The sequence below is a fragment of the Sphaerodactylus townsendi genome, linkage group LG06 (assembly GCF_021028975.2).
Source record: "Sphaerodactylus townsendi isolate TG3544 linkage group LG06, MPM_Stown_v2.3, whole genome shotgun sequence".
Classification (NCBI taxonomy): Eukaryota; Metazoa; Chordata; class Lepidosauria; order Squamata; family Sphaerodactylidae; genus Sphaerodactylus; species Sphaerodactylus townsendi.
The window spans coordinates 26,716,187-26,736,950 of record NC_059430.1 but is presented as its reverse complement, the minus strand read 5'-3'; the positions used below and the strand labels follow the sequence as shown (position 1 = coordinate 26,736,950).

At 45.8% G+C, this 20,764-nt stretch overlaps 1 protein-coding gene across 6 annotated transcripts; it reads right to left on the bottom strand.

Annotated features, from left to right (window-relative positions):
- Positions 1-6,483: 6,483 nt before the first annotated feature.
- On the bottom strand, positions 6,484-20,261 carry ETFBKMT (electron transfer flavoprotein subunit beta lysine methyltransferase). Of its 6 annotated transcripts, none has more exons than XM_048499102.1 (5): positions 20,142-20,233; positions 19,695-20,017; positions 18,540-18,915; positions 15,447-15,577; positions 6,484-8,587 (listed from the first exon to the last, which is right to left on the bottom strand). In XM_048499102.1, the coding sequence occupies exons 3-5, from the start codon at positions 18,857-18,859 to the stop codon at positions 8,244-8,246; spliced, it is 795 nt and encodes a 264-aa protein (XP_048355059.1). In that variant the 5' UTR covers positions 18,860-18,915; positions 19,695-20,017; positions 20,142-20,233; the 3' UTR covers positions 6,484-8,243. The 6 variants fall into 6 exon arrangements, with proteins under 6 accessions (XP_048355059.1, XP_048355060.1, XP_048355058.1 ...); XM_048499103.1 differs by having other exon boundaries at positions 19,964-20,017; XM_048499101.1 differs by lacking the exon at positions 19,695-20,017 and having other exon boundaries at positions 20,142-20,261.
- Positions 20,262-20,764: the final 503 nt, after the last annotated feature.

The following is a 20,764-nucleotide window of genomic DNA, read 5'->3' as shown; positions in this document are numbered from 1 at the left end:
TTCAGCCCCATCTGAGTAAGCCGTGTTTTTGCCGCACATCTTTGATAGAAATTACTACAGCTTTTTCAAATAAAAAGTTTTGAATGAGATGCCTTTGCAGAGCAGCATTCCATTGCTTGCTTGTTCCCCTGTTTTGCTCTGCATGTTGCCGAAGTCCCAGATTCTTTTCAGGATTGCAGAAAGAGCACAACTAGCCATAGACCCAACTGGGTCGATTTACAAATCTAACCAATTAATTATTTAAACACAAATAACACACTACTCAAGCCCGAGCAAATAACCATCAAATATACAAAGCCTGTCATATTACCTGACCGATGGGAGTCAGGGATATCACTGAAAGCTACCTGTTGGCCAGCTGTGCACTTCAGAGGTCAAAAGCACATCTGTTCTTTCCAGGAGTCGCAAAGTAGAAACACATCTTTGGTTGTGCTTAGCTTTGCACCTGCAGCATTGAAGAGTGTGGAAACCAGTTTGGTTTCTTGACAGTGGCATTCCTGCCTAGGGACAGGGGGTACCCTTTGTCCCCGGGCGCCCCCATTTGGTCACGTGGGGGGGCGCCAACATTTCAGGGTCGTTAGTGTGTTTTTAAATTTTTAAAGTGTTTTTTCACGTTCCGGCCTGCAGGGGGCGCATTTTTAAAGCTAGTGGCACCAAAATTTCAGGGTACCATCCAGGGACTGTCCTGATGGTACCACCCAAATTTGGTGATGTTTGGTTTAGGGGAAGCAAAGTTATGGACCCCCAAAGGGGGTGCCCCCATCCCCATTGTTTTCAATGGTAGCTAACCTGAGATGGGGGCTACCCATTTGAGGGACCATAACTTTGGTCCCCCTGAACATAACTTCACCAAACTTGGGTGGCATCATAAGAATAGCTAACAGATGATACCCTGAAAATTTGGTGTCACTAGCCTTAAAAATACACCCCTTCCAGGCGCCCCAAGAAATTTGCCCAAGATTCTTTGTTTTGCAGTGACTTTGCTCCATTGTAGCCAATGGGGAATTTCTGAGTGTGTAGGCAGGCTGCACATTTTTGAAGATAGAGGCACCAGACTTTCAGGGTGGCTCCAGGAGGGCCTCCTTGTAATAGCATCAAGGTTTGGAGACCTTTGCTTCTGGGGGTTCAATTTTATGGGCCCCCAAAAGGCTTATTTTGTTTCCCCGCTCCTGCACATGAAAGCCTGTGTGCTGAGTTCTCTCAGAACTCTCTCAACTCTCCCCCCCGCCCCTGCCCACTCCAGAAGCAAAGCTCACCAAGCTTGGATGCTATTACTCAAGGCCTCTTGGAGCCACCTTGAAAGTCTGGCGAAGATATTCAAAAATGTGCAGCCTGCCTCAGAAATTCCTCATTAGCTACAATGGAGCAAAGTCACTGCAAAACAAAGAATCTTGGGCAAATATCTTGGGGTGCCTGGAAGGGATGTATTTTTAAAGCTAGTGACACCAAAATTTCAGGGTATCATCTGTTAACTATTCTTATGATGCCACCCAAGTTTGGTGAAGTTATGTTCAGGGGGACCAAAGTTATGATCCCTCAAATGGGTAGCCCCCATCTCAGGTTAGCTCGCATTGAAAACAATGGGGATAGGGGCATTCCATTTGGGCATCCATAACTTTGCTGCCCCTGAACCAAACATCGCCAAACTCGTGTGGTATCATCAGGGCAGTCTTTGGATGATGCCCTGAAATCATGGTGCCGCTAGCTTTAAAAATGCACTCCCTGCAGGCCGAAAAAACACCAAAAATACCCCCCAAAACCCAAATACCTTGCATTCACATTTGTTGATATTTGGGCAGGACATAATCGGACAATTTTTGTCCGAATGTGCCCAAATTTGCCCAGATTCCAGCCGAATATGGTATTTGTTTCATCTGAATCTCCAACCCTCAAAAGTGATGCTGTTTCAGGGTGGGGGAGAATCCACCCCCAAACAGCATCACTTTCAATTTTGTTTTAACCGGGGACCCCAGATTCTTCCTTTAAGGTGGATTTAAAAGAAGAATCTGAGCTCCCTAGTTTAAACACTATTGAAAGTGATGCTGTTTCCACTGGAGGTGTTTTGTGAGAGATGATGCTGACATTTGTTTGGTAAATGTTTTGCTGGGGGTGATTTGTGAGAGATTTACATGCTTAATACCCACTTGCACTGGCTTGGAGTTGTTTCTCAGGCTAACAACCTACCTCAAAGGGTTGTTGTGATTAGGAAATTAGGAAAATAGTTGGTGGGGAGAGAGCCATGTATGTTTTGATGGGAGTGGGAGGTGTTTTGTGAGCTGGTACAAAAAATCATTGTTTGGTCATGGTGGGGGAGGGTGGCCACCCATACACCGGGTGGGGGGTGGGGGCGCCAAACTCAGGTTTTGTCCCCGGGCGCCAGTTTGCCTAGGTACGCCCCTGTTTCTTGAGATGGCAAAATCCTGGGGTTCTGTAAGGGTCTGTTACCCCAATCAATAATTGAGAGGAAAAGTTCAAGAGCTTTACTGAACCTTAGCTGCAGAAAGCCAGAGCTGGGGCCTCGGCTTCTACAGCTTGCATATATCTCCAAGTTTCCCACTTCTACTGACTCCCCCCTCCCACCAGTTCCCACAGTAGGATGGATAAGGAAAGCACAGTGGTTAATTCAGTATTGTTATGTTCCAGTATTCAAGGACAAGCAATAGATAGACACAATCCGCCCGAGGCCAGGGAGGACTGACGGCAGCATACTTCACTAGTTACAAACACAGGGATAGAAACAGAATGGCCCACTAACATACAGATAACAGCAAGCGCAGGTGTGACCTTGGCCCCAGCTCCGTGATGCCAGACCGGGTGGGAGCCAGGCCTGACAGGTTCTTCCTTTCCGCACTGCTCTGTGCTCCCATTTGATAAAGCAGTAGAGAGCCTTTTGGGAAAATGTATATTATATTTTGTATAGCTTTTTAAATAGAAGGCAGAATTTTTTTTTTCTGTCTGAGAAAGTCTACCTTGAGCTTTTATATCCTTTTCCTTCACTGTAAAAGTCAAGTGATCTTGAGTGTCTTGGAAGCTAATGGGGAGCATGTCTTGTCAGCCTGCCAAGATCTTTCCAGCTGTTTTCCGCATAGTCACGCAGATGACCTACAAATGAGACATTCTTCCTTCCCCTTTCAGCTTTTAGTTGGACGTTGACCTAAAGCACCGTAGGACTATACGGAAGCTTGATTTTATAAAGTGACATTATTTCAAGTCTCCCAGGCTATGAGAGGCACATGATCACTACGCCTATCTTTTTGATAAAACAAGTGTCACCGTAGGTAGTTTGACTAACAGAGATCTTGGCTTAATTTACATATAGAGGGTTGATTTGAGGTGACCTCATTGGGATGGCCAATGGCTAAAATGCTATAAAAGCTGTTCATTCTTTGGGCTTGCAGTCTGGACTTTAAAGCCAGGATGCAAACTGCCACTGGGTTTCTGGGTAAGATTCCAACTTTGTTAATAAGATGCCATGGGCTTCATTCTTCTTTAGCAGTGATAGCGCTCCAAATAGGGTTTCTGTTTCAGCGCTTAAGCCAAAGGAGCAAGGAACCCTTTTATCCTCAAGCCAGAGGAGAAATGGAGAGACAGATTTCCCAGCTAATAAAGCCACAGCCAAATTTAAAGCAAAGAATTTATGTCTTAAACCAGCATAGGTCTTGTCAGCACCAGGAGAGCTGCCTTGAACTGTTGAAAGTCCAGGGCTTTTAAGGGGTTTCGACTGGCTACATCAAAGCAAACGCCATATACATTTCAAAGAGATTTAGGATTGCAACAAATTATCACACGTCAAACATCTTCAGGAGCTCCCAAACATCCAGGATGTTCTTAAACAATGTAAGCTTTAAGTGTAAGACTGTCTGCTCATCTGCATCCTGATTGCTACATTCCTGCATCGATATCAGCATGTTTATGGTACTCTGTATACAAGTGATAAGACCATTATGTTCTACAGCACAGGTGTCAAACTTGCGGCCCTCCAGATGTTATGGACTACAGTCAGTGGTGGGATCCAAAAATTTTAGTAACAGGTTCCCATGGTGGTGGGATTCAAACTGTGGCGTAGCACCAATGGGGCTGGGTGGGGCACGACGGGGGCAGGGCATTCCTGGGCGGGGCTGTGGCAAGGACGCAGCCGCTGCGCCAGTCCTTGGGCGGGAAACGAATACACGCAGGCGCAGGCTGCCACGCACGCCAGTGCACCTCCTGCTAGACTACTTCAAGTTCTGCGTGCTACTGCTGAGAGGAGGGCGTAACTAAGGCAAACATCACATGGTAAAATCACCAATTAGTAACCCCCTCTCGGCACACACAAATGATTAGTAACCTACTCTCGGGAACCTGTGAGAACCTGCTGGATCCCACCTCTGACTACAGTTCCCATCATCCCCTGCCAGCATGGTGGTTACAGGGGATGATGGGAACTGTAGTCCATAATATCTGGAGGGCAGTGAGTTTGACACCTATGTTCTACAGTGTGGGCAAGAGGCGTCAAACATCTGGGCTGCTTACAGGAACGTCGGGGTATTCAGGAGCTGTTATCTTTCTCGCTGCCATGGGTAAATACATTTGCTAGACAAAGGGGCTCCTCTGGGTCTGCTGGATATATGTGGATGTAGCATCTAAAGCTATCAGCAAAAGAATGTGACCTGTGGTCTTATAATTCAGTCTCTAGCTCTGGGGTATTGCTCCCAGCAGGAGTTCTGTTCAACTCCTGCTGGGGCAAAATAAGCCAATAAGTTGTATTTCTGCCTTCTTGCTTTTACAGCAAGAAAGAAAGTTTCTTAAGTAAAGTTTGTTGGAAACTATTTGTTAGGTAAAGTCTAATTGTTCTATTTTATTTGTTTTCTCTAAGAAAAATGGTAATATTGAGATCTGATTGTTTTTATTTATTTCCTTTTTAAAAAAACTCCTTAAATACCTATTTATACTTTTAAGTCTCCTGGAGTCATTGATTGGGTTGATGGGCTCCAGGGGTTTTACAAGGTTGGGTCATTAGAATGTGACAGCATTTGGATTGGAGCATTTGAGCCCTCCGGGGGAGGGGGTCTATAAACACAATAAATAATAACAACAACAACAATAATAAATGTGGTCAGCTGATGTGCTTACACAAATGTTCCTATTGAAAGAAAACTGTCTGTTGCCTTCAGTAAGCAGGTCAAAGATGTTGCATCGCCTCCCTTCTTCCACTCACATTCTGGTGACTTCTTGTCCAAGGCAAGCTTACATTCACATGCATGAGTGAAGGAAATGCTTAAGCGAGATTTATGCATTCCTAAATATTCCTGGTCTGCCTTCCTGGTATCATCGTCATTACCTGTTTGTTCACACTGTTCCCCAGTTTTCTAGAAATCCATTGGTAAAGGGCCACCTTCCTCAGGTAATGGCATGGGGAGTTTGAAGGCAGGAACAAGTTGCCCACTGTAGTCAGCTTGATTAGAGAGGAAATGCTTAGGGGCAGAAAATTATCCTCTGTAGTGAAATAAGAGTCCTATGGCCCTGTTCAGCCTGGAGGGGTCCCTTGTTCTGAAGTTGTAACTAAAGTTAAATTCAGCAATCTTGGGTTGTAATTTCCCCTTGAACCTTCTCTGATTGAGGACCCCTGATCTTAGGTCAGCAGTGGAATAACTTGGAAGATTAAAATGTTCTCCCACTGGTTTCTGAGTGCTGTGGTTTTTAAAAGTTAGATTTATGGCCATTTATTCTTTGGCATAGGGCAGTGGTGGCGAACCTTTGGCACTCCAGATGTTATGGACTACAATTCCCATCAGCCCCTGCCAGCATGGCCAATTGGCCATGCTAACAGGGGCTGATGGGAATTGTAGTCCATAACATCTGGAGTGCCAAAGGTTCGCCACCACAGGCATAGGGGCTGACTTGTTTGACATAGAGCATGGAAGGGCATCCTTGACGTGTGATGACTTGTATAATACTGCAAAATGATCAAGTGAATGAACCCCAGATGGTCTGGTAATACCATTAGTAATAGTTGCTACCATTACTGTTACTATTATCAAGAACTATTTTGCCGTTTATATGTGAAGAAGAAGATCCGTTTCCACACAATTGATCAAAGCCAGTATAGATAAGAGGCACTTAGCATTGCCCTGAGAAACAGACCTGAAGACACAGAAGGAAAGCGTTTGTTGAAAGTTTACTTTATAGTACAGCTTCACAAACCTTTGCAAGAATTAACCAGAATTGCACGTTACTAGATTAAAAAAACCACAAAAGCTAAACTAGTGCTCACGATACATTAACTCTTTAAAAAAGAATCATTAACTTTCAAGACAGCGGGTTTTTGCAGAGAAAAATAATTGTAATATTATGCAGGAGGAGGGACTGGTCCAAAGTTTTGATGTAGAATAATGGAAGCTGTGGATCTGGGTAGGTCAAAGGTTATTTTGGGTTACAGCTCCACCCCAGGGTCTGCATGTCTTGGGGTCATCCCATTTTGGAGCAGCTGGCACAAGAACGGAGTTTTGTTCTGGAAAAATGGTTTTTATTTTAAAACATTTTACATATTACATTCAGTCATTTCAACACTTAGGAATCCAACATAGTCCGTTTTTGTCTATAAAAATTAACTTTTGACCTTCACTTTTGGTCAAATGTTGACCCATGTACTTAACATATGTTATAACAAATAAACAAGCAGCTAATATATTTCCCCTTCTCAAGGGTTCGTTTTCACCCTCATTTAAATTTCTTGGTTGTTTGCTTTAAGTTGTTCCCTTCCTCCCCCTTAATTGACTCCGTCTAATAAATTAACGTTCCAGGTCAAGTTCAGTGGGAATTATCCCAGTTATTGTTTGTTCTTATCTTCCTTTCACTTATTTTATTTTTAATTTTTCTCTCCTTTAATCTTCTTGCCCTGACTCTCCAAGTTTTTCTGAGAAATATAGTAGTCCCAAGAACGGAGTTTTGGACCCGGAAAGAGCATAAATCCACTTGGTGGGCAGAGCAACCAGCATGTGGGGGTTTATCATGTATGGTGGTCCGAACTTTATTTTGGGGTTCAAAGCTCTTAAATTATACTCCATATTTGGGATTGGGTTCACGAATAAGGACCTTGGAAATGTGAATAAAGAACTTGGAACCAACTTCAGCATCATTGTTGCATACCTGATGCACACATAACTCAGATGAGCCTGTATATTTTGTAATGTGAAATATAGGCAGTAAATGCAATCCATAATGTACTCAGATTGCAAACTGTTTAAGACTTAGGGGCTGGACCTTAACATCTGTGATCCCCAATCAAAATTCCTTTTGTAAGAAAAGTCTCTGAAGCAAAAGATTATTCATGTCACCCCAAGATACAGCTTGGAGGCTCAAGATGGAAACGCTTTACTGAAGGCAAGGAGGCCCCATCAGTGCTTGGATGAGAGATTTTCTTAGAATTCTTATACAAAGGTTTGGATTCGGTTGTTAAAGAAATATAACAAGTTGCTGACCCACAGCAGTTATGAAATAAGGAGGAAGTAGAACATAAGACATAATGAAAGGAAATAGGATATGGGGAAATAAGTATAACGGCTAACATCAGCAACTAATGCAATAACAGGAAAGTGCCACCTATGGTGATTATTATAGCTAAAATCAAGTGTGTTTGCAATATATGTCTTAAGAGATGATTCAGCTAAAACTAAAATTCTTTGAAAGTACTATGTAAGGGAAAAGAGATTGTGAGCCCGCCGTGTCAATCCAGGATTAGACAAGAGGGACGGTATAGGATGTCTTAAATAAGCTGTGCTGTGACACAGACTTGAGAGACCGCACCCTAGGTGCCCTTTCTCCACGCCTGTAGTCGTGTATTCAATAAACAGCTTGCTGCTGACCGCCTTGTTTAGAGATCTTATTTGAGAATATTTTTCCATAACACTGTGATGGAATAAAGGTGGGATGGGTAGACATCTACCCATCATGGGTAGACTGGACCAGAAGAGCACTGTCATCTTGAGGCAGCTAAGGATTTAACCATTTTTCACTAGGTTCTGGAGAAACATCAGCCTCCTATTGGCACGCACACAAGTTTGTTTCCACTAAGGTATATGGGAATTATAAGAAAAATATTTTTATTACTTTTGTCCCACTTTGTGTGAACAAGCTCTTCCGGTGAGTCTTCGCAGAACAATTATTTATGGGCTTCAGCCACAATTTGGATGGGCCAGAAACAGCAAAGTGTTTTCAGTCACACAATGTAATCCAGCATTTTAAAGTTTAAAGGCCACTGAGAGTCAAGGCCGGTAATTCCATACTAGGGTGCTGGCTGAACCATAGTTTTCTTGCTGGGTGGACTCTGGGAGAGCATACTCGGTGATTTTGTGCAACTGACTCTGAATCTGGTGACTCACAAAGTGAGGTCTTCCAGGGTCCCCAATCAGCACTTTGGTCCCATGTGCGCAAATACATTTCTTCAACCACTGATGAAGACTGTTTGCAAGTTCTTCACTGTAGAACATGTCCCCTAGGACAACGACGTCCCACTTACAGACATCCGACCCAATCAGGTTGCCCGTCAAGAAAGGGAAGGGATGCAGGTTGTTCAATTCACAGTTCAGCATTAAGGCAGCTCCTGCAACTGAGAGACAAACAGACGGGCGTTAAGAACGTTTTGAACTCAGGATCCCCCTGTTCAACAACCTGATGCTGGATATGAGGCTCCTTGGCAAAATTATTTTAGCTAGGCAGACGTAAGGACAGGCTATTTCATTAAAGGTCAGACAAGCTGCAGTTCCTAGGCAATTTACTCCACAACAGCACTACTGACATCAGTGCCAGAATGACAGAATTGAAGGCTGGAGCCTAGTTACCATTGTGGAGGCCAGAAGAAACATTTAAAAGCAGTTCTTTGAGCATTAAAATCATCCCAGTCACACTACAACCTCAACACAGAAGGCAACTGGAAACGCTTCCGCATGAAATGCTCTGGGCAAAACTGATGTTTGAAAGCTGCTCTGAAGTACCGCAGTCTTTACACATATGCTTCCAGCAGGAGCATAAGAAACCAGAAAATTATTTCCAATGGTCACCCACATGGTTGCCATGATGATGATGATGTAGATGAAGAAGAAGAGTTTGATTTATATCTAAGGTGACCAGATTTTAACACTGGTAAAGTGGGACACCATTGACCTTCGCGCCCTGCCGCCAGACCTACCCAGGCTCTCAGGGTCCCCGGGAGGCACAAAACATGTCAAGGGACCTGATACCCCGAGGCACGCCTTTCCATTTAACCCGAATGGACGATAAGAAAAGGTGCTTCAGATCCTTTTTTTCAAATACCTTAACTCAGCAGAGCTGCAGCCCTCTAACATCACTCCCGTAACCTCGTTAAAGCCCTTTCTTGGGTGCAGAGGTGTAGCTAGGGGAAATGGAGCCCGGTGCAAAATCTGAGTTTTGCACCCCCCACCCTGTGGACGGCTTCCCCAAGACCAAAGGCCGCCCTCCCCCACTATGACCAAAGAACAATTTTTGCACCATGTCATCTCAAAGTCACAATCACATTATAGAACATGCCGCAACTCACAAATCTGAACACATGCCCCAACTCACAAATCTGGGCTCCCTAGTTGAAACAATATTGAAAGTGATGCTGTTTGGGGGTGGGTGGGTGGAGGAATCCACCCTGAAACAGCATCACTTTTAATGTTGTTTAGACTAGAGAGCCCAGATTCTCCTTTTAAATCCACTTTAAAGGGAGAATCTGGGCTCCCTAGTTTAAACAACATTGAAAATGATGCTGTTTCAGGGTAGATTCCCCACTCACCCCACAAACAGCATCACTTTCAATGTTGGTTGTTGTGTGTTTTCCAGGCTGCGTGACCGTGTTCTGGTAGATCTTGTTCCTAATGTTTCGCCTGCATCTGTGGCTGGCATCTTCAGAGGTGTATCACAGAGAGAAGTCTGTTATACACTGTGTCCAGACTTCTCTTATTACAGACTCCTCTCTGTGATACGCCTCTGAAGACGCCAGCCACAGATGCAGGCGAAACATTAGGAACAAGATCTACCAAACCACCGACACACGGCCAGAACGCCCACGACAACCAGTTGAATCCATCTGTGAAAGCCTTCAACAATACTTTCATTTTTTTTTAAATCTAGGGAGCCCAGATTCTCCCTTTAAATCCACTCAGAAGGGACCAATATCTGGGGGAAAATTGAGTGTGCCTGTCAGGGTAGCAATGGTTAAGCAGTACCAAAATTTCAGGCTACTTTCAGGAGACTATCCTGATGATACCACCCAGGTTTAGTGAAGTTTGGTTCAGGGAGTCCAAAGTTATGGACCCCCAAAAGGGGTTCTCCCATTCCCCATTGTTTCCAATGGGAGCTAATAGTAAACCATAAACCATACTTCACCAAAGCTGGCTGGTATCAGCAAGAGTCTATCCTGATGATACCACCATACTTCACCAAACCTGGCTGGTATCAGCAAGAGTCTATCCTGATGATACCACCCAGGTTTGGTGAAGTTTGGTTCAGGGGGTCCAAAGTTATGGACCCTCAAAGGGAAGCCCTTTGCTTTAGCTTTAAAAGGGGCTTGGACAGATTTATGGAGGAGAAGTCAATCTATGGCTACCAATCTTGATCCTCCTTGATCTCAGATTGCAAATGCCTTAGCAGACCAGGTGCTCAGGAGCAGCAGCAGCAGCAGCAGGCCATTGCTTTCACCTCCTGCATGTGAGCTCCCAAAGGCACCTGGTGGGCCACTGCGAGTAGCAGAATGTTGGACTAGATGGACTCTGGTCTGGTCCAGCAGGCTAGTTCTTATGTTCTTATGTTCTTAAGCCCCATCTACTATTAGCTCCCATTGGAAACAGTGGAGAATGGTGGCACCCCTTTTGGGGGTCCATAACTTTGGACCCCCTGAACCAAACTTCACCAAACCTGGCTGATATCATCAGGAATGTCACCTGATGATAACCTGAAATTTTGGTGCCACTAGTCCAGGGGTAGGGAACCTGCGGCTCTCCAGATGTTCAGGAACTACAATTCCCATCAGCCCCTACCAGCATGGCCAATTGGCCATGCTGACAGAGGCTGATGGGAATTGTAGTTCCTGAACATCTGGAGCCGCAAACATTCTACTAATCTAAACATTAAGCCCTGCAGGCCGACAAAGTAAAAACACTAAAATATTTTTAAAATGCATTTTTGAGGTTTGGGCAGCCCCTCCAGGCATGCGCCCGGTGCATCGCACACCCCTTCGGCCCCTGGTGGCTATGCCACTGCTCCCCAGTGCCTACGAAATCTAAGGCTTTCCTTCTTGCATCACTTCCTCATCATGCATTGAGCCCCCTAATTTCTGCCTGCTCAGTGGATCTGTGCATGGAACTGATAGCAGTTCTGAGAATGCTATCTTGGAGATTCTGGTCTAACTTTCTACCTACTGATGTACCTTCTTCCTCCAGGGCTATACAACTACATTAAGCAGATTGCATTGACATCTTTCTTGTCTTCTTAGCAGACAAAAGTGAAGCCTGAAGGTTTCCTGTCACTTTTAAAAGTTTCTGGCCTTTTGGAAGCCACATAAAGGACAGGAGTTCTCAGAAACATGCACAGGAGAGAGCTGGGGCACTAAATTTCTAAACTGATGCTTAAATATACAGGCCAACTGGCCAGATTCCAAGGCTGGTGGCCTGGTGCTGGCATTGAGCAGGCTTCCAAAGAACTGAGTCCCCTCCCAGATCACAGAAAACACAAGAATCTCTTTTGTGGTGGGGGCTGTGGGTGAAATTGATGCTAAACTGATGCTTAAATATACAGGCCAACTGGCCAGATTCCACACAGAAAAAAATCCCAAAAACTTCTTATTTTTTGAAGGAAAAAGCCCCTCCAAAACTCAAGCCTAACTGAAACAGCCCAGGGTAGCCTTGAGAAGGGGACAGCCATTCATATGGCTAGCTTATTTCAACAAACTGAAAGGGGAACTAAGTGTAAGGTCTCTCAGTACAACAGTCAGTAAAAACATAAGAAAGAGCCTGCTGGAACAGACCAGAGACCATCTAATCTGGCACTCTGCTACTTGCAGCGGCCCACCAGGTGCCTTTGGGAGCTCACAGGCAGGATGTGAAAGCAATGGCCTGCTGCTGCTGCTCCTGAGCACCTGGTCTGCTAAGGCCTTTGCAATCTCAGATCAAGGAGGATCAAGATTGGTAGCCATAGATCGACTTCTCCTCCATCAATCTGCCCAAGCCCCTTTTAAAGCTATCCAGGTTAGCAGCCATCACCACCTGCTGTGGCAGCATATTCCAAACACTAATCACGTGTTGCGTGAAAAAATATTTCCTTTTATTAATCCTAATTCTTCTCCTAAGCATTTTCAATGGATGCTCCCTGGTTCTAGTGTTCTGAGAATAATAATGGAAACTCTTCATACGCTCAGAAGCCTTCACTGAACTGGGTCAGGCACCATAAAAGCAAAAAAGCAAGAACTGAGAGTCTCTGCTAAGATAACATTTAATACTAGCAACAATCCAAAGTCTCCCCCCCCCCCCCATTCAACCAGCATCTTCCAGAATACCACAACAGAGACCTTGGTTTAGAGCAGGGGTAGGGAACCTTTAACACTCAAAGAGCCATTTGGACCCGTTTTCCACGGAAAAGAAAACACATGGAGCCGCAAATACTTTTTGACATTTAAAATGAAGATAACACTGTATACATTGTTTTTTTTTACCAATTATAGTGTGTTGCTTATGAAAGCAGTGGCTTTCACATCATGCACGGGCTGCACACACACAGAAAGCCACACACACACCCATACTCCCCATGGTTTTTGAGCACTGAGTGCATGCAAAATAAATATATTTTATAAATATGAATATAATAATGGAGATGGGGAAAGACATTGGCTGCCTAGTTCTGTTCCGTTTTGGGAAGGTTTTTTTGGGGGGGGTACTTTTAAAGGATGCATGCTTATATAGTCATTATGGCTTTCCCTTTTCCTCCCGCTCCGAGTCTAGAGTCCCTGGCGAGGAGGCTCGTGGCGGGGGGGGGGGGGTCGTTCTTTCCCCTGAGACTCTTCCCCGTCTCCTCCCCTTCTCTCTCTCTTGCTCCGTTCTCTTTTCTCTGCTTCTCTCTTCCACCGTTCTCTGTCCTCTGCTTCTCTCCCTCTCCTCTCACAGTCTCCTCCGTTCTTGACTCTACTCTACTGTCCTGTCCTTCTCCGCTCTCCCGAACTGCCACCCACTCTTTCCCTCCATCCGGCCCGGGCACGCTCCATCTGCACCTCTTTTAAAGCATCCCCCACTGCCTTCTGGGGCGTTCCTGTTCCGCGCTCTCTCAGCTGTTCTCCCAGCCACTCAATACGCCTTGCCGGACCATCCAGCGGCAGATCCTTGCCGCGCTCTTTGCGCGCCCCTCCCGGCTCCGGTTGCGGCCCCTCCCCCCTCTTCCAGCTGCTGCACGCTGCGGCGACGGGGCCATAACTGGGCTCCGGACCCCAGCGCTGACCCGCCCGGCTAAGTCCGGGGTGGGGTGACTCGCCCACCCCCGGACACCAGGGGTGAGAAAGCAGAGCAGCACCCCGCCCCCTCGCAGCTGCCCGAAGGCAACTTGGGCACCTCAGGCGAGCTGGACTGCACGTGAATGGTCATGGCGGAGTGTGGGGGTCGGCGGCTCAAGGTGGGCGGGAGGGCACGAGGCGGGCGAGCGGTGCAGTAAAGCGCGCGCAAAAGGTTCAGCGTTCTTCAGAAGCACGCGCAAAATGCTCTTCCGGCACAGAGGAGAGGAGAGGAGGGGAGGCAAAACGCTCTTCCAGCACAGAGGAGAGGAGGGGAGGAGCCGAGTAGAGATCTAAACAGTGCGGAGACAAGCCTCGTGAGCCAACATGAGGCCCCAGGAAGGGGCAGCCACGCCGGGAGCCGCACTGCAAGTAGTCAGGAGCCGTTTGCGGCTCGCGAGCCGCGGGTTCCCGACCCCTGGTTTAGAGCAACAGAAACGAGAAGGGGAATTGTTTTAGCAGCTCAAGTTCATCACCTATGAATTGCCATTGAAAGACACAGCAATTAAGACCGGAAAAGGGCAGTTGCATGATGAGCTAAGAGAAAAAGAAACTGGTTTTTCCCCCAGCAAACAACACAAAGCACCCATGAATTTCACCACTCCACCCCCGCTCCTCTCAACTCCCAATCTTTCTTACCCCCCACCCCTACCTCGTTGGGGAGATCGTGAGGAAGTTCTCTCCCTCTCCTGCCATCCACCAGCGAGCAAAGCAGCCGAAGGAAAACCAGCGCGGAGATCCCAGCCCACAAAAAGTCCCGACTCCTGTGCTTGCTAGGCTAGCTGTGGAGACTGGAGTGAGTCGTCAGGCTCTCTGCAGGGAGGGGGAAGGGGAGTTGAGCAGTCAATTGCTCCTTTTGCTTAGGGCTGCTCAGGGCTCTCACCGTTGATTGCTCTGGCCTGGCTGCTGGGCTGGCTGCTGCCGGCTTGGCTTTTTTCGGATGCAGAGGAGCTGGAGGCCACAGCTGAGCAGCAGACTGACGAGGGGGAAGGGAGAGGGGCTGGGGAGAATTTTGCGCCCCCCACGTGACCCATAGCTGTGCGCCCGGTGCGTTGGGCACTCCCTGTCACCGTCACCAGCACGAGACAGCCAAGGAGAGCCAGCAAAAATCGGGACTTTTTACAAGGCGGAGGGACGCGGGAGAAATTATTAAAAATCGGGTGGGTCCCGCCAAAAGCGGGATGCCTGGTCACTATATTTATATCCCCCCTTTCTCTCCTGCAAGGAGACTCAAAGGGGCTTACAAACTCCTTCCCCCCCCCACAACAAACACTCTGTGAGGTAGGAGGGGCAGAGAGAGCTCAGAAGTACTGTGACTAGCCCAGGGGTAGGGAACCTGCGGCTCTCCAGATGTTCAGGAACTACAATTCCCATCAGCCCCTACCAGCATGGCCTAATTGGCCATGCTGACAGAGGCTGATGGGAATTGTAGTTCCTGAACATCTGGAGAGCCGCAGGTTCCCTACCCCTGGACTAGCCCAAGGTCACCCAGCTGGCATGTGTGGGAGTGCACAGGCTAATCTGAATTCCCCAGATAAGCCTCCACAGCTCAGGCAGCAGAGCGGGGAATCAAACCTGGTTCCTCCAGATTAGAGTGCACCTGCTCTTTACCACTACACCACTGCTGCTCCCAAATCAGCGTCCGCAGCTCTCAAGTGGCAGAATGTGGACCCCTAAGAGGGGAAATTATTGTTGCTAGCATCTGGCCGAAAGTTCTCCAGCCCAGATTATGTGTTACGCACAACAGGATACGCTCACTCCTTTATGCCTCTCTGTAGCCCTCTCACGGAACTGTGGGACTTGCTGGGGCATCCTATGACCCATCCTAGGGGATGGGGCGGTATAAAAATGTAAACAATAAATAAATAAATAAATAAATCCCTCCCTCCCACTAGCTTGAGACTGCGCAGCACTTTGGAATGAAATATCTTACTAGGGTCGACGTCGTTGGCAACGACCTCCGTGGCGCCGCTCATCACAGCTGCTATTGCTGTTGCCCCACAGCCACTTCCAAGATCTAAAACACTCTTCGTTCGGACCACGCTGGGATTATCAAGAAGGTATCTGAGTATATTTTGAAAAATAAAATGGGAAGAAAAGGTGAAAAAGTAACTACTCATTAGTGGTATGGAGGGTGCATAAGAAAGTAAGCCTGAGAAACAGGCCCGATACACCAAACTAGCCATTAAATTGTCTCGCTATAGTGAACTTTATAAACATAGTCACATAAGCATTGTGTAGTGGTTAAGAGCAGGTGGACTCTAAACTGGAGAACTGGGTTTGATTCCCTGCTCCTCCACATGAGCAGCAGACTCTTATCTGGTGAACCAGATTTGAGTTGCCACTCCTACAATTCTGCTCTGGGTGACCTAGGGCTAGTCACATTTCTCTCAGAACTTTCTCAGCCCCACCTATCTCACAAGGTGTCTGTTGTGGGGAGAGGGAGAGGAATTTGTAAGCCACCTCAAGTCTCCTTACAGTGGAGAAGGGCAGGGTATAAATCCAAGCTCTTCTTCTGCTCTACACATAGCCATGTAGTCAGCTGGAAGTCTGTTCATGCTGCTAAACCTTGTTTGCCATGTCTGTCAAAAAAGATAATGAACAGATCACAGTAATTTCTAAATTCATGAGTAAATAAGCTGAAAAGACCCTATGTTTAAGCGGATAAAGAAAATTAATAGCTACAACTATCTTCATTTTGTAAAGCTCAGTACATTCTTCAACAACCTCCTCTTGGCCTGTATTCCGTCCATTTCTAGCCAGCGAGCCCCACGTCCCGCTGGGCCAGAATTCCTCAACAGCAGTTCCTTAAGCAAGCCTCTTGCACACTCCTGCAAATGGGTTTATGTGGACTTCATCTGCAGCTGTACTCAAATTTCCAAAATTAGAGGCCAGACACTTGTGCAGTGCTGCGGTGGTTAGAATACTAGACTAAGAACGGACAATCCTGACGTTCAAATCATCCTACTCTGTCCCACACTTCACTGGATGAGGCCAGCTATTCAGCCTAAACTACTTCACAGTATTGTTAGGTTAAAACAGAAGGGGGGGAGCATGCTGTGATGGATCAGATGAGAGTTTATACAGCAGCCAACCAATTACCCTGGAGGGCCCAAACAAATAGAGGCTAGAGGACAAGGCCTTCCTCTGATGCTGCCTCCTATCACTGATATTCAGAGATTTGCTAGCTCTGGAGATGCCTTTTAGTCACCATGGTTACTAGCCATAGATTGACATAGCTTACAGTCATCTAACTCCTTCTTAAACCTCTCTATTTTAATGGCCACAGCACCACCCAGTGGCAGTGAATTCCATAATTTAATTACTCACTATCCTGAACCATATACATTGCCCTGACGTCCTTGAAGGAAGGGTGGGGTAAAAATATGACACTCTTGAGATGGTGCCCATCAACATTCAAGGATTTCTCACTAACAATTGGGGAAGGGCCGCTACTTATCTGCAGTTATTCCATGAAGACAAAAAGGCATTCTGCATGTACACTGATATCCCTCCATCAATACTCCACATGTGACAGAAATTCCCCCTCCCCCCAATCCTGCTTGCATCTCCCTGAAGTCAGAAAAACAGAGATGATCACATGAGGTGACCTAGCACTGGGTCTTGTCCAAGTCAGTATTGCCTGGTCTGGCTGCAGCTCCTCTCCAGTATATCAGGACCAAGCTAAATGTTGGGTTTTTTTAAAGAGTTGGGTCCAGGTTCCTTGAACCCAACTCCAGTTTTTCACAGCCACATAATAACTGTAGGGAGTGGCCATTTTAAAACAAAGCAGAGCCTATTTGGACTCAAAATGCTACTACAGAGGAAGGAAAGGCCCAAATGTTTCTTTTTTAAAGCAGGCAGGGGACTTTCCTATCATCACTTACCTGAGCCATTTTACTTGGAACGCCCTGGGGGAATGACACTTGGAACTTTTGCATGCAAACTTTTTATGTTAGGTCTTGAATTTTGAAATAATAAATGGATTTTGTTTTGTTGATTAGTACTGTTTATTGATAAATAATGTAGCACCCAGCTTGAAAAAGCTGGTTCTGCAGGACCTGGCATTGACCAATCCATTTATTCACAAATCATCCCCCCCTCCTTTCCCAAAGAATGTGAGAAAGACAGAAGTATCTTGGAGCCTAAGTACTCCAAGGTCAGCGATAGATAGAGATACAGCCACCTGCTCCCACAGAGCAACAGAAACCTCCTATTTTCCGGTGAGATCAAAAATGTCAGGGCAAGCCTAGTTACCTACTTAATTGTTGAAGCTGTGGAAAGATTAAGGAAAGAATGCCCCTTACAAAAATAGTAACATACAGCAAGCAGGTTACATATATCACAGGCAATTACTTTAAGCTAGGAATGCAGCTAAATCCTCAGTAATTTTCTGTAACAATTGCAGCTGGCTAGAGAGGTCTCCCCTTCACCTAGGCCCGTGGTGGCAAACCTTTGGCACTCCAGAGGTTATGGACTACAATCCCCATCAGCCCCTGCCAGCATGGTCAATTGGCCATGCTAGCAGGGGCTGATGGGAATTGTAGTCCATAACATCTGGAGTGCCAAAGGTTCGCCACCACTGACCTAGCGAATCCCTGACGAACCAGACACTCTACTATTGAGCCACTGGCATTTTTTAAACTAGTAACAGTGTCCTGCATGTGATATCCTGATTCATGTAAATGGCTCTAATAGCAGTACTTAACTACTAAAAGCAAAAGCTTGCCTTTTGATCTCTATCCCTTAACCCCAGATCCTTGGAAGTGATCTCTGGCTGGTTAGAAAAGGACATTCTGTGCATGCTCATTTGAACTAGAATAACTTCATGTATTCCAGGACTGAGCCCTGGCATAAAACCAACATTCCAGAAGTTCAACCTGGCTTAAAACGAGCCCAATTTCACACTTGTAGGCAAAAACTATTGCCTGGCAACTGATTTAGAAAAGAAACTATGAATTGGCCATCTCCCATTATTCATACTGTAGACCATGGATGCCCTCCAGGGGTCATTGTGTGCATGTACCTGGATAGTCCTTGACCTCCAGGCCAGTAGATCGCCCAATAGGGGTCTTTATATGGCCACAAGGCAGCTTTTTCCTTCCAGAATCGGCAGCGAGGGGTCAGAAGCCGTAACCTTATTTCTGGTGTCAGATTCCCACAGCTGATGATTTCAGTGTTCTCTTCCAGAAACGTCCTTATCTCTGGATCGAGGCAGCTCCCTGAAGTCTTCTGATGGCAGCACCTTGAAAGTGAACGGAGGCTTCGATTCTTCTGCCCTGATATGTTGCCGAAGACATATTTACTGCACCAGTGTATCTGCGATCTCCACCCCCAGGAAATCATGTTCTTTCTTGGGAACTTCCTTTCCAGCTTTTGTTCAGAGCATTAGAAATGAGGCTCTGGAACAGAAGATAATAAAAATTCTGTGAGAGGCAGTGGGACTCACTGTAATCTCTGAGAGGCAGTAGAAAGGAGCAGAAGAGAGAGCAAAAAAGGAGGTGTATTTAGAAGGTGGGTATCCTTAAAGCTAAATCGTTAACTGTAGGTGGATTTGCAGGCTTGTGTGTTTGTTTCTTGAGGGCTTGGTAGAACTTTGGTTTTTGTGGGGGAGGCAGGCAATGGCAAACTACCTCTCAAGGTCCCCTGCCTTGAAAACCCTAAGGGGGTCACCATAAGTCAGCTGCGACTTGACAAGCAAATAAAAAAAGCTGAATGGTTACAAAGATAGTTGATACACCAACATTCCAACAGGCACAAGGCAAAGGCTTTATCACCTGAATGTATGAGTATCGTACAACTATTAAAGACAAAAGAACCCCAACGGGGCAAAAAATATGTGCCAACCCAACCATTTCATAACAATTGTAGATAGTCAGAATGGGCAGTAAATTACTATTTTGCTTACTAGCTGACCAAGATCTCAAATGGCTGTCAGTAGTAATTAAGTTCAGTATTACACCATAACCAGTGCGGGTTTATGGAGCTAGTAAGCTGTTTTAGTAAGAATAGTAAGACCTATGATCAGTAAGACCTATGATCAGTAAGACCTATGATCAGAGAGAGACCAGGGTTCAAAATCCCTGTTCTGTCATCAGGATTACTGAATAATCTTTTACTACAATTTCAATCTAGCCCACCTCACAGGGGTGTTGCAATGATAAAGTGGAGACAGTCGAACCTATATATTACCCTGAGCTCCTTGAAGAAATGCAGGTAAATGATACTTTTTGAAAAGTTAAAAAAAAAACCCTTAACTCTAACTGCTAACACGACCTAAGTGTTTTCTTTATTGGATCGCCGTCTAGGAACTCTTTATGCTATCATAAAATGCATTACTTAGCACAGAATGAATGGTGATGACTCATAGCACAAAACAGTGGATCAGGATTTAGCACCATGCTCTTACTAAAAAGAAAAGCCCTTTTCAAAAAAACAACCACATCTAACCGCATCCATCCCGAGCAAGACTTTAGCGAAGCAGCCAGTTCGCGTCTGATCAATCTGAGAATAGAAACACAATAGAATCAGATTCAAAAGACTGCACATTTTTCTCAGTTAACAACCGCAGTAACAGTAACTACAGCATACAGTATATTTGCAGCTGTAAATCCCTAAAACCTTCTACCTGGGTTAATATACTGGAACTGCTTGAATAGGAAGCTCTTTTGCAGATCATTACGTTTTTAAACTCTACCTAACAAACCCGCCTCCCTAAATACTTCCTCGCTGCTCGCGCAAGAACATGACCATTGAACTCAGAGACCGGAGGGGGGCGGAACCTGATACTCACCCTCCACTTCCGGTTTCATTTCGAACGCGGCCATGTGCGGGACAGGAACGTCGTGGAGAGAAATAGACATCTGTGGGTTTTTTCTCCTAGAACGTCATGCAAAATTTGGAGAGGGTCTTTCCCACTATAGCACTGCATTGCCTTGTTCTGTTTTTTTTTTTCCATTTCTGCCTCCCCCGTGATTAATATTGTCTTTAGCTGCAATGTGAGCTCATCAGACTGAATGGATTTGGGTGTATATTCCTCCCGCTTGGGCAGTTCATCCTCCAGTTCTCCGTGAGGATTAACTGCTACGGATGGGGGCTTGGCTTACTTTAGCTGCACCCCATCACAAGAAAATGGGACCTTCTTCCTCACGGACTATGTGAGCATCACATTTTTTTAATATATGAACTCGCACCCAATTTAACAGATGAAGCGTTTCACGTGAAGCTCTTCAATTTCACTTGTGGTCTGAC

Excerpts from the sequence above, each read along its gene's own strand:
- ETFBKMT (XM_048499101.1), bottom strand. The coding sequence starts at position 18,859 with ATGATTTCCTGGGGGTGGAGATCGCAGATACACTGGTGCAGTAAATAT. Across the intron at positions 15,578-18,539 it reads GGAGGTCAAGGACTATCCAG|ATACCTTCTTGATAATCCCA; the intron begins GTACATGCACAC and ends AAATATACTCAG. Across the intron at positions 8,588-15,446 it reads TGCCAACGACGTCGACCCTA|TTGCAGGAGCTGCCTTAATG; the intron begins GTAAGATATTTC and ends TTTGTCTCTCAG.